This window comes from Camarhynchus parvulus, chromosome 3 (genome assembly GCF_901933205.1).
Source record: "Camarhynchus parvulus chromosome 3, STF_HiC, whole genome shotgun sequence".
Taxonomy (NCBI): domain Eukaryota; kingdom Metazoa; phylum Chordata; class Aves; order Passeriformes; family Thraupidae; genus Camarhynchus; species Camarhynchus parvulus.
Window position 1 is genome coordinate 39831340 of NC_044573.1, and position 12091 is coordinate 39843430.

At 43.7% G+C, this 12091-nt stretch overlaps 1 protein-coding gene across 2 annotated transcripts in view; it reads left to right on the forward strand.

Annotated features, from left to right (window-relative positions):
• Positions 1-411: 411 nt before the first annotated feature.
• SMOC2 (SPARC related modular calcium binding 2) overlaps positions 412-12091 on the forward strand; it is a 138617-nt gene continuing 126937 nt past the window's right edge. Inside the window, exon 1 of one of the 2 annotated variants that reach the window (XM_030945597.1) lies at positions 412-1320. In XM_030945597.1, the coding sequence (XP_030801457.1) occupies positions 1246-1320 (75 nt within the window). In that variant the 5' untranslated portion in view covers positions 412-1245. The remainder of the gene's footprint in view (positions 1321-12091) is intronic. The other variant, XM_030945596.1, reaches the window with a different exon arrangement.

Genomic DNA, 12091 nt, shown 5'->3' on the forward strand with positions numbered 1-12091 from the left:
GGAGATCTCTGCAAGCTGGCAGTGACCTGTTGGGTCCCCGGGAGGAGCAGGGAACTCCAGTGACAAAACTGTAGTGAAAAGGTTTCTTTCAGGCAGCAGGGACGAGGAGATCCTTCACAGTACGGAAATATAAACAGAACTCTATCTGGCTCCTAAGAGATGAGAATGAAAAGCGCAGCTCTGGGGTGGAAGGTTTCACCTGGCATTAACTGCGCGCGTAGCGGCGGCCCCGCAGCCTCCGCACCTCGCCGCGCTATCCCGCCCGGGGCCAGCAGTGCCCGCTCCCCGCCGTGCTGGAGCGCTGGGCAGCCCCCAGCGACGCCTAGCTGCCTCACGCGAGCTGCCACCTTGGCTTTTGTCCCAGCTCGGAAACCTGGACGCCACGGTCCTGGCTCCCGCCCCGTGCGGTGCCCGGCGGGAGGCGCGGCGGGGCCAGGGCAGGGGCGCTCCCGTAGGAGGTCGGGGCTCACCGGGCGGGGGTCAGGACCACCTCCCCCGCCCGCCAGGGGCTGCCGGTATCTGTACGTGTTGATTCTGCGTTTGGCGGGGGCGTGGGGGAAGAATAAACCCTGCGGGGGAAGCGAGCGGCGACCCCCGGGAGCACCGGGGAGGGTTAATCGGCGAGGATCTGTGGGTCTGGGAGGAGAAAGCGGAGGCCGGGCTGGGGAGGGGGAAGGATAAGAGGAAAAGGGGCAGAGCGGCTCGGAGAGGTCGCACACCGCCAGCCTCCGCAGCCGCGGCAGTGCCTTCCCGCGTGCTCCCGGTGCTGGTGGTGGGTCCTCCCTTCCCGTCACAGTCGTTTCCTCCCGCTTTCCCTGCTACAGAGGGCTCGGGGCTGGAAAGGGAGAGAAAGGGACCCCCAGGGCTAGACAGCAGCTCGCCCGAGGCGGAGGCAGGCGCGGCGCCCCGGGGGAGGCGGCGGCGTCCGGCAGATTCCCCCGGCAGTGGGAGGGCTCCGGGAGAGGAGAGGCTGGGGGAGCATCTCCTAGCCGGGGCTGACTCCCGAGGAGCGAGGGAGGGACACAGAGAAAGGGAGAAAGTGCCGCCTCTCAGCTTTACAAGCATCCCTAAATTTTAAGGACTGGGGTGGGGAAAAAGAAAACTGAGGACCTGAGCTGGGACCTCCCAGCCGAAGCGATTGAAAAGGAGCCAAAGCAGGCGTCGGGGTGGAGAGACATCCCAAGGAGAGTTCCCGTCCTCCGCCACCCGCAGCCGCTGCGTGCCCGCCGCCGCCGCCGCCTCAGGATGTGGGTGCCGCTGCTGCTGCTGCTGCCGGAGCTGCTCCCCGCCGTGCCGGCACAGAAGCTCTCCGCCCTCACGGTAAGGCCACCCCGCCGCCAACGCCGGGCGCCCTCCGGGCCGGTCCCGGGAGCACCTGAGCGGGCGATGAGGCGAGAGGCGCCCGCGGCTGCCGGGCCGAGCGCTGCGCCCTGCCCCGGCCAAGCGGGAGCGAGCCCCGGCCAAGCGGGAGCGGAGCCCCGGCCAGGCGGGAGCCCCGGCCAGGCGGGAGCCCCGGCCAGGCGGGAGCCCCGGCCAGGCGGGAGCGAGCCCCGGCCAGGCGGGAGCCCCGGCCAGGCGGGAGCTCCGCCGCGGCTCGCCCGGGGAGCAGCCGACACCGCCGCCCTGCCGAACGCCTCCGGGGAGAGCGCTGCCCGCGGCTGCGAAGCGCAGGTTTACTGCGGGTCCCTGCGGAGCTTCGGTCCGGCGTTAATGTCCGTGTTAATGCTTTTATTTGCCCGAAGAGGAATAATGCTGCAGTGAGGTCCGCTTTTGGACCGACTCGGGCTGACCGATTTTACTTCATTTTAATTATAAAGCAACATGAAACAAGCCTTTCTGGCTCTTCCAGGCTCCATGGTTCTATACATGGAACTCCGCGTAGAGATGGGTGAGCCAATTCATTAGGCTTACTAAATAAGCCATAACCACTATTCTAGCCAAGACCTGAGGTTTGCAGCTAATAGCTCAGTTCAGTCTTCTTGTAGAGCTTGCAGTGTTTGCAAAGCTATAATTAATGCAATCTGTAGAAATAAAAACATTTTCTTTAAATGTGTTTTTAAACAAGTGCTTGAGTAAACATAACGGGCAGCAAATACCTCTTTCAAGCTGTTTTTAAGTGTTTTGGTGAGGGCTATGCGCTTAGAGTTTATTATGGTAAAGTTACAGGCAGCTGCAAAGTGAAATAGACACTATTTTGTTTAAGTCTTTCAGAAAATTTCTGTAAATTCCCTAGAGTTGAGTTTTTTTTTTTTTTTTTTTTTTTTTTTTCATTCTTTCCCCCCTTATTGAGAATGGTACTATAGGGACAGCTCAAGGTGAAATGGCTGTGGGGGATGGCTGAGCTGTTCATACCTGAAATTCTTCAGAAAAAGTTTTGCCTTGTTGACTAAATTTGGGTTTTTTGTATTTTGGTTTTCTTTCCTCTTAAATGATTTGTAGATTAGAAGCTGCTAATTGAAAACCTTAAAGGACTGAGTTTGCTACGAATTTTATTGTCTGTGGCACATAAAATGTGGGACAAATAAAGTCAAGTGATTCTCATATTTTACTTTTTAAGACCCTCATTTGAAGCCCCCTTACACTGTCAGGTGATATATACTATTCTGATAAACAGATTAACATTGCAATTTACTTTCAAGTTCACTTTAACAAATGTATAAACATAATCTGCAAGATAGGACATGTAACATTCCTTTTTTCTGTACATAAAAAGAGTTCTGAATATTTTTTTTCATTATTGTGGAAGTAAACTGGAAATGCTACCAAACCTTAGTTTGTCCAAATGTAAAGGAAGAGTGATTGTGACAGTTACAATATCTTCAGATGATACATAACCCAAATGATGTTAAAGCCATTTAAAATATGGATATAAATCACTGCAGAATATACTTTTCATTCAGTAAGGGGCTGTCTGCATCACAAAAGGGAAGAAAAATCTGGCCAAGGGCACTTTGGCAAACTCTTAAAAAATTAAATGCCATAGACTCATTTAAATGACTTCGCTGTTATCTGAGTGATGTTACAAGTCCCTCTGTTCCTTCCTTCACCAATTCAAAGTGTGCTTTACTTGTTTCTGTACCTTAGAGTAGTCTGCATCTTTATGAACCATGAACAGAAAAGTCAGTTCTGGTGGAATGCCCACCCTCTGCTTCTGCCACCAAAAAGGTAATGGTTTTGAAGACATCAAGCTTTCAGACTGAAATGAACTTGAGCATTTTGGTAGGTGTAGCTAGCCTTGTTAGTAATGCACTGTAGGTAGTGAGCTCATGTTAGTTTTTCTGCTGCCTGTGCTCTTCTTACGGAAAGGGCTCGCCCATAAAAATACTAGACTACATTGGAAATCCTTCCCTAAAACAAGTAAGGGACAGGTAGACATCCATAGGAATGAAATAACACACACACACACTGATGCACATATACTTTCTACATCTTCCCACAAGGCTGAACTTTGAGTGAAGCAGGTTTATTTCTACTATTTCTGTACTTACTCTTTAAACAAAAATACAAACCCATTGCTATTACGGCAACAAATACCATGCCGCTTAATCATTCTTAACTCCTGTAGTCATTTTGCTTGTAGCTCACAGACTATATAACCCCTTTCCACATGTACCTTTCTCAAATATCCATGGATAGTATCTGCATAATTACAAGGAACAACAAACCCAAGCTGTGTAGAAAAACCAAGAAAATCTATGGTTTTTTTTTCACCTGCTGTGCCACTGTGTGGTGACTGAGAATAGCCATTCTTTTCTACACATCAGATGCAGATTTTATTTTTATTTGTGGCTTGAAGAATAACAGATGAAGGCTGAAATTTTCATAAACAACCAGAGGTCATGGGAACAGCGCATGTTTCACTGCAGATCTGAGTTTTATCAGAACGATGGGATGATCATGGAGAGGGAATGCACATCCCTGATCACAATACTGTCAGAGGTAAACTCATCTTGCCAGGTGGTGACAATATCAGGGGAATAGTCTACTGCAGTCGTAAATCTGATGTAAGATGAAAGACAATAAAATTATAGTTCCCTCTAGCAAAAGCCACTCTACCATTTTCTGAAAGGTAACACATGGATTGGAGGTTTTGTCCTTGCCTGAGCTTTAAGCAACAAACTGGGTGATGGCATGGCAGGGAGGGAGGATATCAACATCTGTCTTTAAGATTTTCATCCATATAAATAGATCTCTGGCCTGTTTTAACTTTATGTCCTCACTAGCTCGAGGAACAGATCAAGTACTACTTTCAGAAAAGACTTTCAGTAGTTTACAGACCTGTTTCCCCATTTAATTAGGAATAATATTTTTGTGTTTCACTTGGGCAGCAATACCCACAAGAACCACCTATATCTGTAGTCCAGGTGAATATGTGATTTTCATATGTTGGAAGCTTTGCAATAGTCCAATAGCAATCAATCACAGAGTTTTCACATAGATAACATCTCCAAGAGATTTCTGATTGTCTAACAGTCTTATGTGACTTCAGGTTTGCAAGGAGTGATGCACATAGGCTTCCTACTACATAACAGCTGTTACGGTGATTTCTGGCAGGCAGAATAGTCAGAAATGCTCCAGTCTGTCCCCTGGACTTCATGGCTACATCGAAAGTGAGTGTGAGTGTTGTAATCTGTCCCTCTCTGCCCAAATTACAGACCCAGACAGAACTTACTTGACTGCCTGCCTCTGTGCCAGGATAGAGAAGGGTTGATGAGAGATGGGCTGATGCATACCTGAATCTTTATTGGGAAGCCATGATGTACACCAGGGTCTAAGAGTTTCAGAGTTTCTATGTCCTCACTGGGTTAGAGATAGTCCAAAGTTACTTTGAGTTTGTACCAGTCTTGGCTTCTTGTCACCAGGATTACTCTTTGCTAAGGTTTCTCCTGGACTCTGGTCTCCTGAGTAGGACAATATTGCAACAATAGATAAAGTGAGGTGAAATGTAATATTCCAATTATTAATTGCTAACTGAGCCTCAGGGATGCATGCAGGAGGATAATGTTCTTTAGTATTGTATTTATTGTTATTTCAAATGAACAAATATTGGCAACAGAACAATGGCTTCCATTATGGAAAGGTAGGCTGAGAACTGTCTCATAAGAACCCATGAGATCTGGAGGGACTGTAGCCAGTTTGGCTGCTCCTGTTTTTTTCCCCCCTTGTGTCAAATACTAATGTAGAACATTCTTACATTTCACAAAATATCTTAAATAGCCTTGTCCTTTTACCTTGTTAATAGAAAACTAGGTAGCACTCTTCAATTTTTGTAACACACTGTTGGAATATTTTTGCAATGCTGCATTTTTATTCTGCTCTGTGAGATAGTTCTTTCTGGATGTATGAAACTGAGATCTGAGCCTTGCTGACCTCTTGTTTTAGGGAAATTAGGCATATCTTGAGGATATAGGTACTTTTGTTTTGAAACACAGTGCTTTGAAGAAAGCTCATTTTGTTCCTCAAATAAGTAAGTTTATGATCCATGCACTTACCAACTTACTTTGTCATTGTTTATACTGCATTTTTGAAACCATCAACTTTGCTTTTATCTCAGTTGCAGTGTTGTGTGTGTGGATGTACTTCTACAAACAATAGGATACAAGTGTTTCTTATTTTAAAATCTTGATGACTTGCAACATACCACAAACTATTTATACTTTCAAAGCCTTGCTGCACCATGTGCTTTTCTCAATACAATTGATAGATCTTACAAAGGAGGAAAGTTTGCTTGAAATTACTTCTTGAAATGCACACCTCTGCCTGGTAATAGTTTCTTTCATCAGCAGCTGAATATTTTGGGGAACAATTGTTTTCTTTTTCTCCCTTGGCACATGCATTGTGAGTATTCAATAGCATTTAGTGCGCTGGATAGCGTCCACAACACTGACCAATATAAGATGGACAGCTAAGGTAGTTCAGTAAAGGGAAGCTAAACACAATCAAAGCTTTCCAATTTTAGGACCCATTTGGATGGCGCCTGCAAACCAAAACATTTGGAAAAGTTACTCTAATTGTGACTGAAAAACCAAGACTGTAAATAAAATTGTAAGTGGCTCCAGATCCTAACAACATTGTTACTGCAAATGGGCATTGGTACAACCAGGGGTACATCAGCTCTGAAAATAAAACACTTTCAACAATGCTTTCTTGCAATAAGCTCTCAAGACACTTCTTATTAAAGAAACAACACCAAAAACTGTGGGAGTTGATATTGAAAGTGTCAGCAAACTTTTCATCAGGGGTCAGAAGTAATTTTTGTGCACGCAGCCAACATAAACTGCACCTTATAATGTGTAAGACATTAATGAAGATGGGCAGTTGACTGCATGCCCGTAAGATTTTTAAAACTAGAATTGAAGAATAGAAATGAATGTGAGTGGGAAGAGCAGGACTGAGCAAACAAAAAGGAGTAGATAATGCATATTGTCTCCACTTTTGGTGCTATCATTGGCCCCCTGTTGCCTACTGAATACCTTGAGGAACAGCTGTATTTCTTGACAGTGGGCAAACTTCAAGGTTTAGTTCATTCTGAAAAGCCTCCAAAGGTTTAGCTGCTATCCAAAACCTATCTGAACCCTGTTGGTCTGGAAACCAGGCTACAGATCTTTTCAAGATCTGGCTTGCTCGGGACTTTGCTCATATTTCCATTTCTTCAGCCAGACCAGCCTCACCACAGGCGCAGCCATTTTCATGGTATTTTGGTGCTTCATTTCCTGTCAGGCCTGAGACCAGGAAGTGCAGAGGCGCCTGAAAATTAAAAACTGAGTAAGAAAGAGTTGGAATCAAAGACCTATTTTTGAACAGCAATGAAGGTCCGAGTTTGGTTCAGGAGTGACATTTTTTATCTGAACAAATTCAAACATTCTTGGGCAATCTGCAGAGCGAAAGGAGGTTACATCTTGCAAAGGACTCAGGGATTTCAAAAAATTTTGTGTTTTCTTAAGAATCAAAACCTAAATGCATCCTAATTTCTGTTTGATTCAGTATTGTGCTCTGAGGTAGATTTTTAAGGAGTTGACATTGTAGATTCATGATGAAGGCCATTTCACAATTAAAATTTGTAGTCCTTTCTTCCAAATTAATATAGTCATGGTAATTTTTGACTTCATGAATACTGCATCCTCTGCCCCTCTACTGTCTTCTACAGCAAAATTCTGTTGATGCCAGTCATTTGGTCCCAATGTCCCTGTGTATTTTCACAGGATATGCTTCTCTTGACATTTCTTTATCCACTTCTGATTATTAATTGCTAATCACTGCCTTAACATTATCTACAGTGGTAGTGCAACAGTGCAACATTGGAGGCAAACCTGGAAAGAGAAAATACTTCAGAAAAAATTTGCAATATGCTCATCTCACACGTAATAATTTATGCCAAAAGAAGAGGAGTGATAGTGAGATGTAACACAATGTTGCCCATAAGCAAATAAACTAACCAGAGAAGAGAAGGTATAGCATAAATACCTGCATTTTATTCCTGCAGTTTTTCAGTCTTGGCCTAGCTGCCCTGTGTACAGAGAATTGGTGTGTATTACAGCCATTGCTGTAGTGCAGTGGTGTGCATGGGATACAACGATACAAACTTCAGTTATGGGGAAGTGAAAGCTACCTAGAAGAATATGGACTAGTTTTTAGGTTGGTGTGATAGTACTTAGTATCAGAGGGTTGCTTAATATGCCTTTACCAAATTATCAGTGGGTCCTCAAGCAGCAAAGCTAGTGCAGTGTCACATCTTACCACAGAACTCGTGAAGTCAGTCTCCCAAATGGAAGTTTCAGCAAGTCTTTGCAAAAGAAATCACTTTGATGAGTTAATAACTGCCCTTCAGTGAATTTTTTTCCCCTCTCAAATTTGTTACCTTTTAAAAATGACCATTAAGTGTTTCATCAGCTGTTGAAATTTCAGGCTAATAGAGAATGCAACCTAGAATTCTGGTCGGGACAGAAAGAGAAAACATTTCCTGAAGGCAATCCTTTCCAGCTCTCTCCCTGGCTTGCTCAGTGGGTTGCTAGAAAACTTGCTCGAGAATGTTTACATCATACCTATCCAAAACCTAGCTTTTTTCCCTTCATTTACTTTAGGCTGCTTGTTGTGTCATCTTCTGAGTCACTGAGTAAAGATGATTTTTTTTCTTTTGTGTTGCTTTAAATTTGTTTTGAGGATGTAGTTAATATACTTTCTTATCTTTTAGGTGTTCACTTTTGAACTGTGTACAAATTAGCTGTCATACATGTGCTATAAATCTTTGAATCTTTCCTAGAGCACCTAAGGAGTACTTACACGCAAATAAAGAAAGATTCCTTTACTTTGGAATGCTCGTTAAGTCATGGCTCCATGCTGTATTTTGCAGATTTTTTGAATAAAATTGCTGCCATGAAGTGCTCACAGTCTTTTTACTTGGCCTACCTTTATCATGCAATTACTCATATTCTGACCTTTTTTCAGAATTAAAACAAGGTATTATCAGTGAGTGAATGGTGTAAAAGCTCAGGAGAGATCAGTATGTTTTTTGAAATGCAAGTAGCAGCAGATAAAGAATAATTTTATAATTTTATTGGTATTCAGGATGGATTCACTATGATCCACGTAGCAAACTGCAGTACAGAGAAAACCTGCAGATTGCAGGTGACCCCTGGATGTCAGGGTGGGAAGGCAATGCCTCAGTTCCATTATTTTTTCTTGCTCTAATCTGGACTAAAGTGGAGGAATGGTTGAATTTAGTCTGAGTAAAATCTGCCATCATTACTACTTTGAAGGATGGGGAGAGGAGTGGGTGACATTTTAGTAGACATGCAAATGATTTTAACCATATTTTAACTGCAACATGTCTACTTGTGCAGAAATGCTGTTAAATCAGACCAGTGTCTGGAAGTATCACAGAATACAAAGTGTGTGAGCTGGGGACCTAAATCATGTCATCTAGAGAATTGCTTCCCAAACATTTTTTTTTGCTACATGCTGCTCTTCTCAGTGGCATCTTCCTGCAAATGGTAGAATCTAGGCTGTGGAGCTGCTGTTCTGAGAATACAAGGTAGAAGTATGGCATTGACAGCATGTCAGAAAGATGGGGATACTAAAATGTGAGAATCTCTTCACAGTGAGGCTGATACATGCGTGCCATGCTGGTTTCAGTGCACTTGTCTTTATCCTGATTTTCTATGTCATCCGAACACACTGTGCTCCTCTTTGGGACTGTGAGGTGAACCTAATGGTCTTAAAATTAAAAAATTATCTATTAGAAGCAGGAGGACACGTTGAACACAGCTTACCAATGGTCTCTGATTCTGTTGTCTTAGTTGTCCTTGTCTATACAGGTGAAGAATTATTTATTGCATTTAATCACAGTGTTTTAATCAGCTCTCATTCACTGTAGCCTCCAACTGGATGCCACTTAGTGCAGACAAAGGGATGTTAGTGAAACTGACCCTGGCTCTGTAAAGTTATGTTTGTTAATGGTATGGTCACTGTGCATCACCTTTTTTTACCTATAGCGCTGTATAACACTGCTCAAGTCAAGGGAGCAGTTGTCACGTGGGCTGATGGATCTTCTAGAATGAAAAATCACTGTAGCAAATGTCACTTATTAAAGTAAAATTTTCTATCAAAGAAATTAAATAAAGCGAGTGAAACCTGGTCCTGAAATAAGTATGCTACTATGTTCTCGAGGGTGGCACATATTGTAAAGATACCTTTGTCCCCACAAGAGGGTGCAGAAATGAAAAAGATTGTCAATATAGAAACCAAATCAGGCTTTGTGTTAGCCATAGGTTTATTTGTTCAGTGAATTATCTCTGGTGTGTTGGATGGCTTATTTTTGGAAGAGAGCCATCAAAGATTTAAGTGACGCAAAATAAAAAGCAGAGGTGGGAGGGTCCATACAGATATTTCTCCATTTCTCCCCCTGTCCATTCCGTTGCAAATACAGAGCGGTGGCGCCGCTTGTGCAGCGTCCTCAGGGGCAGGGAGGTCACCTCTCCTCTTGCATGGCGCTGCAGGGACCCACCACGGGAGGGAGAGCAAGAGCAGCGCGGTCTGCCCCGTCTCCTCCGGCAAGGGCTGAAAGAAAGGAGGGGAAGCCCTGGTTTCCCTCCCCAGTGGCTTTAGTCCAGGGAGGAGGAGGGGAGCAGCTGGGGACCTTAATTTTTCAGTACTTGCCACTCAGTTGCACATCAGATGGGAACTCACACGGGAAAAATCTCAAGTGGAGAAAAGTCTTGACACAAACTATCGAAAGGGAGAAAAGAGTTCTGCAAAAGGAAAGTGTCTTTAATGACATGGTGTGGCTTGACATTAATTAACATGAATTAGCATTCACGAGAGCTCAGAGCAGGCTGATGAGGACAAGAGGGAATATATAGCCTAACATATGAGATGCTCTTGGCCATGAGACATGAGGAGGGGTTCAGTCTGCCGAAAGCGTAGGGCATATTAATTTCATTGCATGCTGTTTCTTTTTGCAACATTTATTACATAAATTCTGGTGAGCAAGACCAAACAAAGTGGACAACTTATTTTTACACTGTATTTAATGGGATTGTATTTCAGACCATCTCCTCCTGGGACGGCAGTTTCCAAGCATGCCAAATTTTTGATAGATTTCAGCCTAAGTGGATTTAATTGCAAATCTGAACTTTAAACAGGAGCTTTTATCTTCCCATCATGTTTTCTCCTTGAAAGGTTCCATAAATTACATTTCTGAAAGGAAGGGAAAGTTTTTTTGAAAGAAGTGTTCATTTGGTAAATTGCTCTTCTGTTTAAGCTTCCCTTTTCCAGGTGCTGAATGACTCCCAGAGCAAAAGTTCTGTCATCGCATGATAATGGACTTCCATTAATTTGCAATAAAATTACAAGGCAATATTCATGCATGGATAATTGATTTCACTCTGAAGGGAAAATGGCAAAAAGCGAAGCTCAAGTGTCTGTATCTAGTTCAGCAATTTTCTCCACTGCAAAATGAGTATCAAGTACTTCTCTTATGAGGTGTATGTGTTTATGTTCATTAGCTGCAAGATCGGGAGAGGTCTACAGCAATGAGAGTCAGGGTATTTCCTACTACATGACAAAGCCAGATCTGACACCAAGACTAAATGGCTGATAGAGATTAATTTTTTCATCTTTGTGGCTGATGACAGACCCACTAAAGCTCAGTAGACATAGCACTGCTGGTTTGGTAGAGGGACTGGTGAGATAACCACAGGTTCATAATTCATGTTGTATTGAGGTGAAAGCAAAGAAAAGAGCTAGCTGCAACACTGCTGCTAGGAGTGAGCCCAAAGGAAACTGGCATCTGGAAACTGGCATCTTTTGGGACTCATAGTTGTGACTGGGCTCTCTCTGGCTGCTATAGATTTTCCTCCAGTATTCTCCTTCCCTATCCAGCTGATCTTTGCTTAGTTCATCTTCAGGGTTTACGTGCCTTTTCTATGTATAGACTGTAAGCTATTTGTGTTTGTACAATGTTCTGGGCAAAAGAGGCTCATTCCTGATTCGCTTTCAAGTTCAGTAATAAATAAATCTTGAATGACACCTTCTTGCAGGTGAGACTGAACACAAGTAACGGAGGATATACAAATACTAGAGTTCCTCAGGCAGTTCTGGCCAAAGTCTGGTTCTTTACACCCTCTGCAAATTATCCAAGCTGGTTATTTTGTATAGACTTTCTTATAACTACATGTGTGTATACACACACACACACACACACACACACACACACACACACACACACAAATACGTATGTTTGATCCTACTCTGTCTTTTGTAAAGAATTGGAGCAAGTAATTCAACATTACAGGAAGTGATCAGCAAAACTGTCTATTCTCTGGTCTTGTCATGCTGTTGGCCAAAGTGTTCTGCACAGTGCAGAGAGCCAAGTGTCATCTGCTTGGTATTTCCTGACTTGTGAGAGCTTAGTGTTTCAACCTTATCATTGCCCTAAAGCTGGGGTTCTCAGCCTGTGGTATGTGTTTCCTTTCATGGTGCAAAACTCTTTCTCCCCTAAAGAAAAAGAGCCCTGAATCAATGCAGCCTGGTCTTTCCTACAAAGAAGAACATGAATGTTTGGATGCCTCTTCCTATTTTTGCGTGCAGGTCA